Genomic DNA, 20,366 nt, shown 5'->3' on the forward strand with positions numbered 1-20,366 from the left:
AAACTCCGGGTAGCCACGACGAGCATACAGCAACACGTCTGCTGCAAAGGTGCCCAGGCTCTCTCCCGGTCGACGGCTCCGGTTGGTCAGCTGCTCTCTGCTCTGATCAGTGGAGTGCCGCTGCCCGAATCGCCTCTCGAGTGCCGCGGTGAGGGCCTGGAGCTCATGCTGCTCTGCCGGGGTTAGGTCAAGGAGTATCTGCAGTGCATCTCCCTCTAATGCTAGCGCTAGGTGCGTAGCAGTCTCCTCTTCGCTCCAGCCACTATGTCTGGCGGCCAGCCGCACTTGTTAGAGGTAGGGCTCTAGCGGGGTTAGCCCGTTGTATTTCGGTACCTTAACTGGCGTGGTAGGCATGACTGCTCGCAGTTGGGGGCTCGGCGTGTGGGTCAACAGAGGTAGCCCATGAAGCACTGCCCTAGCATCTGTCGCGACGGGTCGCGGGGAATGTTCTCCTCGACAGCTTGCTCCAGCCTCTGAATGTCTCTCTCCATTACGGCGAAGGTGAGCTATCCCACTTCTGACACCAATGTGGCGAGCTCAGACAAGGAGGAGATGGAGGTATCGTTTGGTCTTGCTTCCCGTGAGCTAGCCAGGGAGCACAGCAGTTTATTGACATCTGCAGAAGAACACTGCCGCTAGCTAACTAGCACGCGGCAACAGCACAGCAACAACAACACACAGGGCGCCCTCTGACCCCGGAAGGACACACTGTCACAGCCAGAGGGCGTCACCCATCACTATGGTAACATAAACAAAACATCACAAACAGAACCCCGAATAGCCCTGACCCGCTACAGTATTTAAAATACAAAATATGAGTAACTGTATTCCGTTACAGTTACCGTTTAAAAAGGTGGTATTTAGAATACAGTTACTTTGTTGGAATAAATGGATTACACGGCGGTATTTTCCTGTTTCATATTGTCGCGGGTCAGGCCTGTTTGGGTTTTGTTTGACAGTTATGTTCTGTTGTTCCAGGCGGCAGCCTTACGGTTGCCATGGTTACAGGGTGACACGCGCTCCCTCTGCGACTGTATGTTTCCTGGGTGAGAGAGCGCCTTTTTGTTGTTGTTGTTGTGCTAAGCTAATAGGCAGAATGCTACAGGCATAGCCCTAAAGAATGTAGCATCATGGGCAGTGTAGTCCGTGCTGCAGGGAGAATGGACTGCCATACCCGTTATGTGTCTGTGAGCGGGAGGAGGGAGAAAAAGGAGAGTGGAAAAGTACGAGCTGTCATCGAGCAGAAACGGAAGCTGGAAGCATATAAATATAATAATAACCACTGCAGCCAAGAAGAATGCCTGACAAGCCCAGTTGTAAGTAAGCTATTAAGACTCGACTGTATGCTGTGTTCGTGTTTTCCTCCGAAACAATAAGTTCCGTTGGAGCAGCCTTTCAAATCCTCTCTCTGTCTCTCGCTAGCAAAGTTGACCCAGACAACAAAGTAAAGCTAGTTTTCAGCTACGAGCCCGACACAAACCCACCGTATCAGTCTGAGGTCCCTTTACTATGGTTTGGAGCCGCGGACCTTCAGTAATAGTAATAAATCACATTCATGTAGTTGTAAACAGCATGATAATATATTAAGTAATCAAAAGTATTCAGAATACGTTACAGCCAACAACTAAACAAGAAGGGAGCTACTTCAACAACCTCCAACAAAACACAAAGACTTGCAAAATATTCAAGAAACGGTTATCGCTGTTTTAAAACAAGGTACCAACTTAAACATCAAATATAATGAAATACATGTATGCTTATTATACATAGTTATTTATTTGTATTAAGCAACTAACAAAAATTTAAAAGGCCTGTTTTTCATCCATCCACCCATTTTCAACCTAGACTCCAACATAACTGAACTACTCTCCTCACACCTTTGTCAGCAACTCATCCCTCACTCTGGTGACTAATTCACACTTTATTCAGTGAAAAGCAGGTCTTAAAATAAAGCAGCTGCTTAGACAAAACCCTCTCCAGTGTAGAATATGTGTTTCGAAAAAACATAAAAACACTATTGGTCTTATAATTCGTCGCGCAATTACAAATACAGCCTGATAGAGTGTGTTGTTACTTCTTTAATGACTTCGAAAATTGGTTCAATACAAACTGCTCTGCAGGCACAAGTGCTGAGAGAGACCTTTAGTCTAGCAATCAAATTTTGACCCAGACGTTTCAGTGCAAATATTTACCTTTACTGACCTTTCATTCTGTTGATACACTAGTCACCAAAACAAGTTTTTCGCAAAAAAACAAGTTCTTTTTTTTGCTCTTATCTGGAAATTCTACAGCTTGGTTTTCATGTTACAACAGTTACTGGAGACCTACCACAAACTTCCACAAGCAATTATTGCTGTGAAGGAAGCATATTGCGATAATGAGACCTGTTACGGCATGCAGACAAATTAACACCTTTCATGATGAAAAATATCAGATCCAAAAATGTGGCTTTACAGCTCAGAAGGTTAGAAGAAGTTCAGATTCAGATGAACAGATAGAGACACAGAGTGTTTATCAGTTCATGGTTTCAACATTGCAAAACAAGCACTTCCTTTCATTATTAAATCTTCTACAAAAACATTTTCCAGCTATTCAAAGTTAATGTTTTACCTTATTATTGGGAATTTAGGCAAATATATGCTGTACATTATGTCTTAATCCACCATTTATTATGCAAGATTTATTTTACAAAGGCTACTCTGCTTCAAAACTACTGAAAATGCTTCATTAAGAGAATTAGGGGGAGCCAGTGTGACATTTAGGGGGATAAATTAGTCAACTGACACATTTGTGACTACTTTCTTATTTCTCAGTGCACTCATTTATAGGGCTAAAAGGCCTCCTGTAAAAACACATCCCCCGATTCATTAATGTCAAGAATTTCCCTCTTTAAAGTGGTCAAAGTGTAACAATTTGTGTCATCTGAGACTGAAGAGACCAAATTGGTTCAACTTTGTAAGATGAACCAATCTTACCAGCTTGTAAGAGTTTATTCAAGTCTTTCATCTACATGTCTGTCATTACCATAAAAGCTTCACATCTTTTTAATTTCCACAGCCATGTTGAGTTTACTCAGCCCAATGGACACAGTAACTGAAACATGGTAATGCCACTCAATTAAGCGAGATTACCATTTCCCATGCCAAATGGCGGTCTTGTGTGATTTCCAATAGCAAAGCAAATGAAACAGTGATTGCCGCATCTAATAAATCCAAGCATAAAAAGGTATGTGTTCATTTTACCTTAAAAACCTTGATGGGATCAGCCCAGTCAGCTTTCTGCCACGGTTTGCGATCTGCCAAGATCTCAGCAAACACATCCAGATAGAAGATAGCATAGTTTTCTGGGTCCTGGATATCATTCTGAAACTGTTCCATGATGGTCATAAACGTCTCCAAGGGCCCACAGATGTACACGACTGTGAATAGAAAAGCATCAACCAATCACTTTTTAATTTTTTTAAAAACATACCAAAAAAGTCCATCTTGTGCTGGGTTCAAATCATATTTTAGCAGATCCAGGTCTGGTGTTAGATAAATGATCACTCATATCATGTCATTTTTAACACCACTTAGATTACTTAGATCAGGGGTGTCCAACTCCAGACCTCAAGGGCCGATGCCCTGCAGGTTTTAGACATGTCCTTGAGCCAACACAGCTGATTTAAATGGCAAAATTACCTCATCAACATGTCTTGTAGTTCTCCAGAGGCCTGGTAATGAACTAATCATTGGATTCAGGTGTGATATCCCAGGTGATCACCCAGGGTGATATCTAAAACCTGCAGGACACTGGCCCTTGAGGCCTGGAGTTGGACACCCCTGACTTAGACTGTCTGTTAGCATATCTCTCACTTACCTTGTGCTCTATGCACTATGGAAATAAATGTTCTAACATGCTAAACTTTTTTGTCGGCATTGCAGAAGGCGGATTTTGTCTTTAACTACGGTACCAAGCAAAGGCCACCCCTCATTTCTTTACATTTTAAATGGTGAAATAATTGCACCACTTTCTGAGAAATCTGCAAACATAAATGGAAATGCAGTTTAAAGGCACTGGACTGCCACTGATGCTAGTCCAGTTCTTTAGACTTGGTACACCTAAACCTTTTTTTCCCTGTTTCCCATTCTTAAGAAACAGCAACTTTTACACTGAGATTATTCAGATGAAGTTTCAGTGAACAGTAGAAGGATCAGCTAAAGAGCCAGTCATCTCAGGTCATCAGGTCTTTGCTGGTTTTTTCCTGTTTTGTTTTTTGTTTTTTGTTTTTTGTTTTTTTTGGGGGGGGGGTTGTAAGCACATGACTTCCAGATACGGTTTATCTTGTGTCCTCCACTGGTCCAGTTTTTTCAAATCTCTTAAGGACATGTTAGATGGCATTCTGAGATACCCTAAGTATTCAGCTAACAGCTTTTTTCTTATGTCTGTAAAACCTATCTTTGGCTTTTTTTTTAGTAGATTCACCTAAAGAAAATTTTGTACAGGCTGTTAGTGCCTAAATATACAATTTACAATGGATTCTTTGTAAGTTGTTATACAGTATGTAGACACAACGCTGGACCATCCCTTGAGTTAGGTGCTTTTTATGCTTGAATGAACAGTGTTAAGTGGCTTAACAAACAAACAAAAAAAGGTTCCTCTAAAACTCGTCAGGACTGGATAGGAAAATGAGTGAAAAAAACAGCCAGTGACAAATGACAGACTTGGAAAGACCTTCAGAAAGCCTGGAGAACTACTGTTCAACACCACTTTAGGGTGGGACATCAGCTCACAGCAATATTAGGGGAAACACACTGACATTTACTTTACTTGCATTTTTTTTAACACTTACTGAATGTTCATGCTTTCAGATGCTGCTAGATATTCATATCAACACATTTCCTGTGGCTTTGATTAAACATGTATACGGTTCCTTGAAATCTAATTGATCTCTGTTTGCTATCATTGTGACAACACCAATAATCTCTATTAAAACCAGAGCAGTGTGACACATTTTCCACAGTTTCTTGTGGTTTCACATATTGAAATGAACAGCACAGTCTAAGTAGTGGGTAATACACTTCGACAGCTGGCGTTTATTTCAACTTTTGCAATGCCTGATTCTAATAAATGTCAGGCTACAACAAAATGGTCTGTAGCAGGAAAGAAAAAAAATACACGAGCAAGCCAAGATGGAGAGAAAAGCTGTACAAAGATTGGGGTGGATATTAGTTCAGAGGACCTCGAACAGTGGAAACAAGTGAAGAAAGAAGAATACTGGACTAAATATTATAAATATTTCAAGGGTACTGGAGATAAAAAAAAAAAAAAAAGTATATTTGGCAATACACAAACTATAATCTGAGAGCTTTACATAAATAAAACTGTCAAAATATTTACTAGAATCAGAAATGGTTTTAAAAAAGAAAAAGCAAACAAAATTACAACTCACCCATTCAGTCCCAAGTTTTAGATCAAGATTCAACAAAGGGAACATTTCCCTTGGTTTTGTGGTTTAACCTGATGTTTTCAGACATTTCCAGGTCTCTGAACCAACTGAGTTAAAAATGGTCCAAATCCATTAAATTCTAATAAAAATGATTGGAGCAGCTAATCTCCAGGTGTGACGATTAACTTTAACATCTGGGAATCGATGAAAAAAAGGATTTTACAAGATTTAGATTAGTAAGAAGTTATTTATCTAGATAAAGATATTCTGGCCATAAATTTGATTATTGCAAAAAAAAAAAAAAAAAAAAAAGCAGTTTATGAAACCTACACTTTTAATGTTTGTAAATTAAACCATTAACCAAAAACAGAATTACATAAAACGCATAAGACACTGCACCAGGAACACAAACATAATTAAATGTCTAAAACACAAATTAATGTGTCCAGTTCTGACAGTACTCACTCTAAGCTTACCTTTAAACTATTCAGTTGATCAGAGACTTGAAAACTTTTTTTCCAGGTTCTGGCAGTGTCTCTACCTACTACCTTCACCCTGCCACCTACACCCTCCTGCTGTTGAGTCATTTTTTTAACCCCAAAAAGTTACATTTTTTTTCCATTAGTAGGCTCCCAACTAACAGGCATTTCCTCATGTTTTAGAGCTGTTGCTGCTGCTGCTGCTTCAACCTCAACCCTCAGCTCTTCCAGCTTGGGTCACCATGCCAGGTAGCTCTGTTGTCTGCTGAACCGATCCCAAAATAAACACGTTACACAGCCAGAGGGAAAATGTCCTCTTGTGTTGCAGAAGTCACTGTGTTTACAGAGGGTTATAGAAAAGTACCTAAAAGTGACTCTAAAGATTGTTTTTAAACCAAAATCTTGATTTAAATTCTGTTTTGTTTTTTTAAAGATGGCTTCATGATTTATATAATCGCGTTTCAGTTTTACCTCTAACAGAAAGGTTGTGTTTTCAGTGCTCTGTGTTTTCTTTTTTTGAAGCATTACTAGGCATTGCAAAATAGAACATTTGCTATTGTGTCAGGATCTTCTGTGTTTTTACAAATTGGCATGCGCCACCTATCCTGCTGCGTTCTGTTTTGTTCATGCACATATTTTGACACTGACCCAGATCTAAACACAAACAATTGTCAGTATTTTCTCTTACTGAAATAACACATACAGTAACGCATGTATTTGTGGCGGGTGTTCGTACGAACTCCTTCCTATTCGCTTTACTCTCCAAACAACGCTGTTTCAAGATAATGATGCTCATTTTAAAAATAGGCTTAAAGCAAAAAACGTCTCTTTAGGAAAACACAGAAAATGTGATGTTTATGGTGTTTCAGTCTTAAGAATAATATGCAGAAACTGAGCATAATGCCACAATTATTGAGAGCACAGTTAACACTTGTTAATGATACATTATGTAATGATTTGTATGACTATAATTAATTTTGGTAACTTTCAGAATTAGCTATTAAATATACTTATGCTGTAGTGTCCATGTGACTCATAAAATTCACATCACATAGCAAAGTTTTCACAGGAAACGACAAATGTAATATTATACAAAAACATGGGATATTTCATCATTTAGTCTTTTTCTACTCTTCGTTATTAAAACATGATGTGATGGATCCTTAAAGACTAGACATATTAGTGCTTTAATGAGAGCAGCTGCTGTGTCTGCTACCCAATGTTAATATACGTTGTTTTAAATTTCACTTTAAAAAAGTGCTTTAAAAGAGCTTTAAAAAAGGGAACCAACATCTCCATTCTATATATATCTTTAAATGCTACAATAATGATTGTGTTAATTTATAAGTCAGGAGGTGAATGTTACTAACTAAAATAGAAACTACAACTACATTTGGGGAAACATTTTAGTTAACTGAAATACAATTTTTAAAAAGTAAGGTTTAGCAAAGAAAAATAACTGAACAAACTAACTAGAAAAAAATTAAAATACAGGGAAAATGTCCTTAATTTAAGTCTTTTTATGGTCAAATTTGGGAATGCAATCTGCTTAATAAAGTTGTGAAAACTATAAACTATGTGAAACTTAAATCAGAATAAAATGCATTAAATTTTTCTTTAGTATTTTATTTTGTGATCTTCATTTGACCAAATCACTTCTGCAAGGCGAATATAAGCAAAATTGTGTAAATGCATAGTTTGTCCAGCAGAGCGGCTCCACCTGCTGCACGAGTAACATCACATTTAACAACTACGTCTTTATGTTATTTTTAAAACTATATTGCTCGAAGATCAATAATAAGTGATTTTCTGTTTTTAGGTATAATTCTGACATAACCACGGTGTAAGGCATAAATTTCAGACCCAACCGCAGAAGCCGATGTCTGGGAGTCGATGGGGAAGTGGACTCCAGCTTAGCATGTGCAGCTTGTTATCAACCAGTGTTTTGTTAGTTGAGTGCTGACTTCATCTTCACCAAAAAACATCCCCCATTTTTTTCTACCCTTATTACAGCTGTCCTGCGATCCATTTTATCTCATTAAATTACCGTATCCGGTTTTCCTACCTAAATTATGAAACCTGTAATGTTTGGTTTATGTTTCAATCTAAATAATACAAAATAACAGATAAGGCTGAAAACTGTTCAACAGCACCACAAACTGAAACCCCGACAATTATTGTGTGTTGTAATTTGACTGCATTAGTTTAGGTGTATTTCATAAACAGGCAACGGGTTGCTGATTAAGACTTCAGTGAGTCGTAATTTGAGATGATGTTCTGTTGTTTTCTTTGCTCACTGAAAGGTGTAATGTCATACAGCTGTTATTTCTGGATCCATAACAAACCATTTTATGTCGGGGATTTATAAAAGACAGCACAAGACTGCTGTGCATACTATTATATTTTTATTTATTTTAAATTCTTATATTTTACTGCAGGTTTATCGTAGCTCTATAGTGTGTATGTCTCTAAAAAGGAGTTTAAAAAGTTAAAATATGAAAGATCCACCACTATGTAGATGTCAGTTATAGAAACCTCTTGCATTTTTATACCTCTTGCAACAAAATAAGAGAAATTATAACATATGACTTTATTGACTTAGATTCTAAATCACACTATGTTTTGTTTCAGTCTGTTTCAGGGCTATTTCACTGTTTTGGTTGCTTCATAGGTAATCACATGCAAATGCATGAACAGAAAGAAAGCCAAGAATTGCACTCAGTGTTTTTGTTGCCTGGATTATGCAGGATTTTCTAACATGTGCCATGTTTGTCTTGCAGATGAATCTTTTTAAGGTGGGATTACCCTCTCCAGCTCTTTGTTTGTTCATCTTCTGATCTTTATGAAAGGCTCTTGTCAAATAAATGACTTGTAGCACAGCCTCTAGCCTTTCTTTACACAGAAAACTGTAAAGCAACATGCAGCTCACCAAACCTGCAACGGTTGAAGATGTTTTCACGGGAAACAGGATTTCTGTAATTAAACCGAGGCACTACCTGAGCTTCATTGTGAAGAGACACGCTTTTCATCCCTCGATCAGAGCTGAAAATCACTTGCATATGTACTTGAAAAAGAAAAAAAACCCACATCAGGGCCTGATGTGATTGCTGAAAATTTCCCTCTTGTGTGCCATTAACAGAGTAAAAAGCATCAAGACGAGTGGGAAATGTGATGGGAGCTGGAATATATTCAGTGTTTAGACACTGTGCTAGATCTAAAAAAGTGGTCCAAAACCTTCCAAATCACAGAGGAATAGCAGAAGCTAGTAAAGCTAGGAGTAAAGCGCAGCATTTATCTCAAGAAAATGTATGTTTGTTTGGTTTTTCTTTTTTTACTATTTCTACTTTATTTTTAACACGGCAGTTTGTGAAACTGCCATAGCTTTTAATTTATTGATTCGTGTTTTCTTTCAATCTTTCTTCTATTGCTGACTTGGTTGAACAAACCCTTTAACTAAATACACTCCCTGACAAGCCTCAGTGCACTGAAGTTAAATGTTTTTCAGTTTACCAATACCCAGATAAACAGAGTAACAAGCCACTATGCTAATGGTTCTTCTCAAAGGTCATAATGCTGACAATCTGCGCAAACCAAAAGACAGCTATCCTGATGTAAAGAGCTATTCAATTCAATTCAGTTTTATTTATACAGCAACAAAATCACAACAACTGTCACCTCAAGGCACTTTATATTATAGGGTAGACCCTACAATAATACATACTGAGAAAAACTCAACAATCATGTGAACCCATATGAGCAAGCGCTTTGGCAACAGTGAGAAGGAAAAACTCCCTTTTAACAGGAAGAATTTTAATTTACTGGAGTAAATGTTCAAAAGTGCATTTTGGGTACATTTTAAAAGGTCCTATAAGTATGTGGAGTAGATGGTTAGTAAAGAGAAACTTGTATATCTGGCTCATCTTTTCACTGTGATTCCTTCTCTGTAAAAATAATTGTGTTTACCCACTGGCACTCAAACCTCCATGGAAAAGATTGTGGTTTGGGTTAAAATATGCTCCTCAACAACATCAAGTCTGCACATTGAAAAACAAAAACAGGCATTCCACCGTGTGTTTAAATGTTACGCTGAGAGCTTATTTACCAGTGTCGTTCTCAAGACCCATCTTATATTTCCCACAGACACCAAGAGTTACCTTGGGCTTAATTTGAAGACACCAAAGGGGAGCAGAAGCTTTAACAAAATGGCAGTATTTAGACTGGGCTGACTATGCACTGTATATGTTTCCTGTAACCTTAAAATAAGTCCAAATACTAATCTCATTTATCCATATGTGCACTCACTGAGTGATTGCTTGAATTTAAATCCAAAGCTGATGTCATATTTTAGTGTGAAGGCTTCTCCTGTTTCCTCTGTTTCCCCCACAGAACAAACCTTCACTAAAAAGAAAGCCTAATCCTAAAACAAACTAGCAAAGTATTTTATTCTATGCTAATCAGTCATCTAAAAGAGGTCCTCCATAATTCATTTAATTTCCAACTAATCTGCAGGTTTAAGGAAAAGAAATCTCTTAAATCAGTTTTGTTTTTTAAAATATGGCCAACAGTCAAACAAAAGATTTTCCTTTACAAAAGTTAAAAATATTTTCCTCCTCTAAGATTTGTGGTCAGTTATAGTCTACTGGGTGGTGACGTTACACACCTATAAACTGAAATGGGATTGAAAATGGGATGGCTGTGACTTGTCTGTGTAGGAGTCTGGTCAGTCATATTTTGTTGAGCCTGACCTATATTGAACACTGGCACTCATGACATCATTGTCTTATAAACTTAAATACATGAACTTAGATTTATATACTTAACTAATCAACTTAAATGCATAAAAACCTGGTTTCCGGCTTCTTGAACTAGTCTTTGACCATATACCAGTACAAAAGATGGACATAGCCACTGTGACACCACTCATCCATGCATTTCTTTAAGCTCTTCCACAACAAACTGGCACCTTCAGCCTGTTTTTCCAAATAGACAAACCTTCTCAGGAGCTGCACATCACCAGATACACACATCAAGGTAAGAAGAGAGGCAAGATGAAGTGATGCACCCATCATGCCTAGTGCCTACTGTACAAGCCAGTATGTGCTCCAAGAATGAGGTCAGCTGACCACCTGACTATACTGAATAACCAGGTTATTCCATCAATGGGTTTTTTTCTTCCCTGATGGCATGGGCATATTCCAAGATGACAATACCAGAATTCATCGGGCTCAAATTGTGAAAGAGTGGTTCTGGGAGCATGAGACATCTTTTTCACACATGGATTGGTCACCACAGAGTCCAAACCTCAACCCCATTGATCATTTTTGGGATGTGCTGGAGAAGGCCTTGCGCATCAGTCAGACTCTACCATCATCAATGTAAGTTCTTGGTGAAAAATTAATGCAACACTGGATGGAAATAAATCTTGTGACATTGCAGAAGCGTATCAAAACAATGCCACAGATAATGTGTGCCATAACCAAAGCTAAAGGTGATCCAACAAAATATTAGAGTGTGTGACCTTTGATTTGGTGGTGGCTTGTTTGTTTTTTTTGGCCAGGCAGTGTATTTTATGTGCTTGTATTTCAATGATGCAAAATATACTCTAACAAAGAATAAAATGTCCTTCTTAACAGAAACATACCACCACTTCTTGGATTACTTCCCCCATCTAAATTTTTTGGATATTAAAATCAGGAATTTTGGGGAAATTGGACGTCATAGTGGAACAGGTGAAAGGGTTTTTTTTTTTGTAGCTTCAAATAGCATGCAGTAACTTGGTAAGCTATTAAACCTCCAGTGATATAAGGCTTCACATTAAAAGCCTACATTTTCTTTCTCGTCTCAGCCTTTGCTTTTTGAACCCAGTCTGCAGTCCAAGCTGACAGCCCGGAGGATATCTGCCGGGACAAAAATGAGTGCTGAGCCACAACAAGCCCTGACAAAACCATTAGCTCCTCTGACCTCCAGCTCACTGTGGCAGCTCCACAATTTATTTGGGGTGTGTGCGTGGGGGTTTCAGCTGCCAGCACGTTTCTCCTCCTTTCCCTGCTTGAACTACCTTTACACTGTGTTTATCCCACTATTTGTTGACGCTGTTACTGTAACAACAGATTAAGATGTTTAAAGCTTGTTTGCCCGTGCCAGAAACCATAATAATCAAGGATTTACCACTTGAAGCAGATTTTGCTCTGACTTGTTGAGTTAATCCAAAAGTGATTCTGTCCAAATGTTCCTGCGATTATAGAGAGATGAATAATTTGCAAATATACACTAGCACTATGAGGATACATTCCTGAAGACCTAATATAAGGACCGCATGGAACGCACTTCACTCAACGTCAAACCCTTCATATTACAAACTGTGCAACAGTCAAGAAAAAGTCACATATTTGTTTGTATTCTTGGATATGATTTTGTTTTTCTTCTTGACAATGAAAATTACTTTTTAACCAATGTAGGAGGCATATTTTGAGACTGGCAGCCAAGAAAACTGCTTTTAAATGAACATTAACCAAATCATCAAAACAAATTCTAAACCTAACCAAGTCGGTTTCTTTGTCTACACCTCGCACCGGGTGGTATATTGGACATACCAGTATTGCAGTCTAAATTTCATGTGTGCTATGATTTTTAAATATATTCAGAAACAGACAATATGCTCTATTTTATGGGGGTTTTTTTTATTGTTTCGACTCTGTGTATGTTTTTTCCTTATTATTCTGGACATCTAAGTGCTTTATATTTATGTGTACTTGAGAGAAGAATGAGCCGTTGTAAGCCTATGTACAGTAAAGGCCCCATTATGCATTAAAAATACAAATAATAGTAATAGTCATACCAAACAGCACTACTTAAGGCAAACCAGGGAGTCTTTAATGCCTTACACCAAATTGTACTTTTTACAAAGCAGCTTTGATTTCCTGAAGCCAATCAAAGAGTCTGAAATGCTTAAACCGAGTGGCTCAGTCACGTCACAGTAAGAGCTTGACAACAGAGCAATCATTGGTTGCTCTGTGATGGAATGGAAATGTTTGCTTTCAGCAACCAACTGCAAGTAGTTGCAGCAACTAACTGGTCACCCAGAGGTTAAGAGTGCAACACCCTCAATCATCCTGGGCTACCAATTTCAAAGCAAATGCACAGGTTACCTCATGGAGGGGACAACATGTCTGTAAACAGACTCAGTCTGACCACAATCATTTTCAGACACTTTGGCACAAATCTGGAAATAACTGACATCTAAGTTATAAACAGACAGATTTCCAACACTCTGCAGTAAATTTGTGTTTCTTATATGGTAGATAAAAGAGATGTTGTCAAGTACCTATGTCATTTTCCAAATAATTATGTAAAATTCTGTTTAATGTGAATTTCTGCAAAAGATTTGTGATTTTTTTGCCAATTTATTACAGTTAATTTCCATATTGTCACAAACACATAATTGTCATTAGCACACTGACTCCGTCTTAATGCCGTCGTGACCAGTGTTGGTCAAGTTACTTGAAAAAAGTAATCAGTAACTAATTACTGATTACTTCCCCAAAAACATAATCCCCTTACTTTACTGATTACTTATTTTCAAAAGTAATTAATTACTTAGTTACTTTTTAAAAACACGATTTACAACCTGAATAGGTGATAAAGCGATAGATCTTTCAGCCCAATTCTACTTTTTCTACATAATCCATCATACAGAATGTAATCAAATGGAAAAGTCCCTTTTTAAAACTAAACTTGTTTTATTAGTTTTAATCTTTTAACTTTATGCATCAAGCAAAAATTTTATTATATGATTGAAATGATTACATCCACCACCAAACCCCTCCAACCTCCAAACTTTGCATTCTTTCATCCCTTAAAAAGTGTAAAATACTTATTTCTTGTACACGGACGTGTATCAATACAAATGAGACTGTACAGATGAAGAACTGGGTTGAGGGTCTTAAAAATAAGAGTTGGAAATTCTAATATGATTTAATATTTAGATAAGATATTAGGATCTAATATCTTATCTAAAGTGAAGAACAAAGTGTTAACTGATCCAATGATAACCTTACCATTCCTGTACTATCCATCCATCCATCCATTCGCTTCCGCTTATCCTTTTCAGGGTCGCGGGGGGTCCATTCCAGTACTACTAGCAACTATTACTATACTGCTGCTACTTGTAAGATTATTATTTCAACCATTTATGTACGGTTTGTAGTTTTAACAGCTCTTCATATCATCAGCTTAGCTAGAAGTTTCAGTTTTTACTGTTTACTTCATTTCAACTATTAATCCAGTAAATTTAGATTACAGTTTTGTTTGGACTTTTAGCAAACAGTTTCAGTTGTTCATTTATATTTTATATAAGGTGCTGCGCAAAAGACTCGAGTCATATAGCCAGACTTTTCTGTCAGTTTTTTTTAACCCGATCTTGAGCACCAGTTCTCCAGGTGTGATAGAGGTTTTCAAAGTTTTCATTTGGCTGCTTTTTCACTAATTTTCCATCCAGTCCTTCACCTGACCATTTTGAAAAAAGAAAAAAGTTATTATTTGGTGAACCACTTAACATGACCTACGAATCATTCCAGGACTAAAAAAGGTACCTAACTAAAGGGATGAAACAGTGTTGTGTCTACACACAACAGACAACTTAGCAAAGAAGTATAATCTTCGTTGGGTACTTTATTACCAGAAACCTGTTGAAAAAACACATAATGTTCTCATTTCTTTAGTTTAAGCAATAAAAATGTGAATAATAACACAGTTCAAGAGACATAACATAGTATTTTGAGCCCAACAAGTTGATTCCTGAAGAACTTCTATATGCATACTCAGCATGCTGTGTGACCTTAAAAGCTTTGAGGACAAGTCTGAAACACTATCTAAAACAGATGAGATAGCAATAGAACAAAGACCGGACACAGAACTTAAGGGACGGATCTCAGGACAGCTGGCTGTCAAGAAGCCATTTATAAGGGTGGGAAAAGACTGAGGGACATCAAATTACACAAGAACTGAAGTGAAAAGTGGCAACAGGTATGAGGAAGTGATGTACCCAAATGTGAAATTTCTGGTTCAGGTAAATGTTTGGAAGAGGTCAGGAGACAGGTACAACAGTGGGTGTCTACAGCCATCTGTAAAACACGGTGGGGGCTCTATCGTGGTTTGAGGGATGTTAGAGATTGTGATAAGCTCGATGGCGGGATGAACACAGGAACGTGCTCTCTTCAGGATGGAAATGATGCCAGCCAGATTCTCAATGCAGTAAAAGCATAACTGGATAGAAAATCACACAAGGGAACACTATCAGTCATGGATCGGCCTCACCAAGAGCCCAGATCTCAAAATTACTGAAGCAGTGTGAGATTATCTTGATGGAGAATGGAGCAAAAGGCAGCCAAGAGCTCTGACTGTCTTCGTGAAGCCGTGGAGAACAAGACTGCTTAAAGAAATTAGAAGAAAACTTTCCTAAGAGAGTTCAGGCTGTGCTGAAGAACAAATGTGGTCACACCAAATATTGATTTTTCAAGCTTGTTAGACTCATACAAACTCTTTTTTGATTTATATACTGTATTTATATGTAAGTTTGCACAAGCTTCAATAAATTTGTGCACCAATTTCATATTTTCCCAGCTAAATGTGAACAAATGGGGGGGTGGCTTTAGACTTTTGCACAGTAATGTAGTATTTTGAACTGCATGAACTGGGAGTCTCTGTTTTCAGGTCCCTGTGCAAAACCCTCAAACAGCTTTGCTTTTTTTTTTCTCTTTGGAAACTTTATCTCCACATGATTTTTAAATAATTGATATAAACCTAACTTACCTGGCTGCACAGCAAATATTGACCAGGCTGAATTGATTGTAAGCCTCCTTTATATTCTCATTACAAAGCAAGCAGCACTGTTTGGCTGCAAGGACACACGTTTACTCACAACTTCCCTCTCTCTCTGTGTCTTTAAAAAACACAGGTGGTGGTCCTCCACCAGGCAATAAACCCAAAGCAGCAGACTGCCCACAGCCTAAACATTCCTGTGTAATAACTCCCGAGTAAACAGGCTTTCCCTGCACCTATTCCAGTCCACTTCTGTTTGTATCTTCTTAGGAAAAAACTTCACTGTGACCTCATTCTGGGAGAAAAAGCAAAATGCCTATTGTGGACATCTAGGTATTTCCACAACAGTCTGATGCACTTAAATCATTTCGAATATAGATTTTTTTCCCCCTCCCTCAAACAATTGGGAAATAAATCTGCATGCAGGCAACTTAACCAAATTGTTTCCCATGCAGATCATCCAGTATGATGGAAATTTCGCTTTCCATCCACTGACATTATCTTTATAATATCCAGCTGGAGATCTGCTTTACTTCAAGATAAAAATGCACAGAAAAAAAGATACACACACACACACACACACACACACACAAATAAATCTTTTGGGGTTTTTTTAATCATACTCTTTTAGAGCTGCTGTTTCTGTTGGTTTGTAAGATACCCATTTTTTAACTTCCCAGATTTCAAACTTTTAATCACACCTCCCTCAGCATGAACTTACTTCTCCCGCTCTCCTTGATAAAAGTAATGACATCCTTGTGGTACTTGTAGTCCTCCTGGTACGGGTGGGCCCCCACTGTAATGTTCATCTGCTCCTTCAGGTTCAGGTAAATCCCCTCAGAGAGGAAGTAGTGCGGCCGGTCGTCCTGCCGCCGGTCGTAGAATATCACCACTGCCCGGGACGTCCAGTTAAAGTGCGTGTGCAGGACGTTGGCGAAGTCCCCCAGCTTTGTGGTGGACGGTCCGCTGCGCACAATGGTCCGGTACTCCTCCCGCTTGTCGAAGCCGTACGCGGGTCCACCAGCGGTGATTAGCGGGATTTTCCAGTGGGATGCGAATCGCCCCACGGAGGCAAGCGGGTACACGCAACCGGGTCCGAAGAAGGCGTCCGGGCGGATGTATAGCTTGGCGTCCACGGCCACTACTTGCGCCCGGCTCTCGGCGCACGACCCCGCGGCGGGGTCCTCCGTGCTGTAGTTCAGGATGTTGATGGAGCGGTCAAGCAGAAGCTTGTGTTTGACGTGCAGGTCCTCGTGCGCCATGAGGAGTGCCGGGAAGACGCGCGGAAGAGCCCACGGGTACTTCTGGTGGTTGTCCGGGAGCATCACGGCCACGGTTATGTTGCCTCTGCAGCCGGGGAGGAGGCAGCAAGACAGTGCAGCGAGCACGCAGCATCCCAGCGCGCCTCTGCATCCCATTTCTCGTCTCAAAGAGAAAGCGCACGGCAACGGAGAGCGCACTGTTTGGAGAGAAGACACGGCCGGATGTGGCAACCTGACACCAAACCGTCTGCCTCACTCTCTCTCCTTCTCTCTCTCTCTCTCGCTCTCGCTCTCAATCACAAGTGCCACAGAGTCGGTAAATGCGTCATCTTGTCATGGCAGTCCGGTTGTGCCATGCGTCTCCGATGCGTAAAAATCCACCGCTAGTGAACTCGTGGTACTTCCAAAGTGACTTTTCCAGCGCTGCGCAATCCTTACACTGACAGTCTCTCGGAGAGTGATAACACACATCCAGATGACTCCAAGTTAAATCAGAGCAGCCCTCTGCTCGGCCCCCACACGTCACACACTGCAAGAAGTGCGCCCTACAGTGTCAATAAATCAGCGTGACCTGTTTATTTCCTTTATTCAGGTCATTTTTAATGTTTCACTGATTTAAGATAATTCCGATACAGTTTATAATACATTTGAAATCTAAAAAACCTCATTGTGCCCACTTAAATGAAACACGGCAGACTCTGACTGTCACTTATGTGCTTGGAAAGATGAAGTAAAACGAACTGCATCAGGAAGAAGAAGAAGGTGCCCTGAGTCACGCTTATACACGTGAAGTGTTCACAGATGACAAATCCAAACACGTCAAATCGCCTGTTGAAATATTTGGTATTTTTTGCAGTGTATGAAGAAACAGCCCATTAAAAAGCGGAGTTAGGTCGCCCCCTGCCTGCCGTGTCACATATTACAGAGCAAGCATGTTTAGAAGGAATAAGTTTGGGACTGTTCTTGAGGCTGCTCAAACTGTGCCAGTTTTAAGGTGCTGGTGTTACTAAACTGATTTAAGGTCTTTCAGGTGAGCTGGTAAAGTCACTTCAGTCTGCAGATGTTACACCTGAATGTTGCTGCTCCTGTTTGTGGCCCCAAACTACAACTTTTTCAGGTTTTTTAAATTCTCCTTAGCTTTTAAGTTTATAATTTTTGGTTGTTTTTGCTTTTCACTTTGTATCTCATGTGCATTACTAATGTGTATTTACAGGGACACTCTTGGAAGGGTAAATTGTTCCTGTTTTAAGTAAAGTAAACATACTCTTTGTCCGTGTTTTGCTTGTTGGATTCTGGTCACAACAGGGAATCAGCAAAATTTGATTCACTTGGTAAAATGAGTGTTTGTATAAAACGTCACAGAATTCTTTCCAGGCATTAAAAAGATTCCCAGGAGACATGCTGCTAGTATAGTATGGGACACAAACAGTTATACTTTTTTAACATTACATTTTGATTAACCATCCAGCCTACATCTGTCACCTGTCACCTTATCTTTTTAATATTCAGTAGAAGTGGATAGTTTTCAGTTCCACCTAACTAAGGATTAAAATCCAAAAAATAAAAGTCATGGAAGAAAATAGAAAGTTCAATGGTGCACACAAAAACAGTGGGTTTCCAAGCACCTCCTATAGGTGCTCCTATAGCACCCACGGATGTCTTAAGCACTTGAGTTAAAGTCAACGTGATTAAAGTTGTCCGAGGGAACCAAGAACCTAAAAAAGCAGTATTTTTCCCCTAAACTCAGCCAAGTAAGGCTCAAATATGGTTTGAAGCTCCATCTTGGGGTCAAAATTCCTTAAAATCGTCTCTGTGTATAGCAAAGGGTGGGCCAGCCCTTCTGCAAGAGGGCCTTGTGTTGATGAAAATGGAGTAAAAAGGTTCCTTATATGTGTAAAATAATGAATATTTTCATGTTAAGGGAGTTCAAAAACTGAAAATGTGAGGCTATATGGAAAAAACCTCTTCTCCCACATTGAAGTAGTAGATAAGCAGATATAGTGTTTACTTTATGCTTATTATAGATATTTTATAGATATACTCATCAAGCATCGTGGACAGGGTCCAAGAAAAGCTATGAATGAAATTTAATGTTAAAATGAATAAAATGTCCAACACTTTGTTTTGTTTTTGAAAAGCTACACACATACTGTATTTTCTTCAAGACAATTCAGGCTCTTCATCACTGCTTTTGAAAATGATAAATGAATGATTCATTAATGTTTAAGTTAGCGATGTGCGATACCACTGATTTCCTGTCCAATCCGATACCAAGTAAAAATCAGGGTGGTATCGACGATACTGACCCGAAACCGATACTTAATGTGCTATTGTATTTCAAAATGGTTACAGGACATCAGACTACTTCTTCTTATTGTTTAATTATGAAGAATTATCATATAGAAATCAAAAGACCTGAAGTTGTGTGTTAATTGACGCTCCTTGAACACGTATATCTTGTCATTTAACATGTATATACTTGCCTGGACATTTCAACAAAAACATTCAATATTCATACTTTCCCTCATTCACAGTGGTGCTGTGCCACACTACAAATTTTGGTATCGATCCAATACCAAGAAAATACAGGGCCAGTGTTGCCAAGGTTATTCAGGCAGCTAATTGGGCGAGTATAGTGTGCTATGACTTATGAGATGAATTCTCAATTTGCAAATTCTGAACACAATTTAATCACCACTATATCACTGTGATTGTTACTGTCCACAATAATTAGTTAACACAACAAAACACACCTTTCAGCTTTTCATGTGTTTTGAAACTGGGATTTTGGAGACCTGGAATGTAAACCTTACGGTCTCTAAACAACACAATTTTCATAGCGCATGTTTGAGGTTTATTTGGTCCAAAGATATAATTAACACAGTTCAGCAGGCTGCATACTGAACTTCCTAGTATCAATTTGATACCAATACTAGTGTTGGTATCGATACTATCGATATTTGGATCGCTCTGGCCACCTCTAGTTTAAGTTTAGTTCTTTTAATTATTTTTTGCAATTGTTGTAGTAAGGTTGACACCTCTTTGATATTTGACTCTATCTTAATGGCTTTTCCTGCTCAGCTGGAACTTTACTCCTCAGAAAATAATCTAAAATGTGGCTTGTGAAGAGGCAGGGAGAGGTCATATGCAGCAATTAAAATAGCTGTTTGCTGTTTTAATGCTGCTTCTTACAGGGGGTTTTTTTCTGCCCAGCTGTGATCACCTCTACCCACACTGCAGCACCTTGAATTAGACATTCATGATTCATTGAACAGCTTTTCTGCGACTCAAAAGACAGCAGTCAAGGTGTTTATACGCTGCAAAAACAACCATAGAATTAATTTTGCGTGTTTGGCATAATCATTATAACAGAAATGT

At 38.9% G+C, this 20,366-nt stretch overlaps 1 protein-coding gene across 2 annotated transcripts in view; it reads right to left on the reverse strand.

The window, feature by feature from the left end:
- Positions 1 to 17,463, reverse strand: part of npr2 (natriuretic peptide receptor 2) — a 95,728-nt gene extending 78,265 nt beyond the window's left edge. The window contains exons 1-2 of one of the 2 annotated variants that reach the window (XM_086300166.1): positions 16,448 to 17,463; positions 3,243 to 3,418 (exon numbers count right to left, since the gene is read on the reverse strand). In XM_086300166.1, the coding sequence (XP_086156292.1) occupies positions 3,243 to 3,418; positions 16,448 to 17,144 (873 nt within the window). In that variant the 5' untranslated portion in view covers positions 17,145 to 17,463. The remainder of the gene's footprint in view (positions 1 to 3,242; positions 3,419 to 16,447) is intronic. The other variant, XM_086300167.1, reaches the window with a different exon arrangement.
- Positions 17,464 to 20,366: the final 2,903 nt, after the last annotated feature.

The sequence above is a fragment of the Aulonocara sp. 'chitande type north' Nkhata Bay genome, linkage group LG7 (genome assembly GCF_057382095.1).
Source record: "Aulonocara sp. 'chitande type north' Nkhata Bay isolate Kocher_YH1m ecotype deep benthic linkage group LG7, A_spYH_male_GT1.1, whole genome shotgun sequence".
Classification (NCBI taxonomy): domain Eukaryota; kingdom Metazoa; phylum Chordata; class Actinopteri; order Cichliformes; family Cichlidae; genus Aulonocara; species Aulonocara sp. 'chitande type north' Nkhata Bay.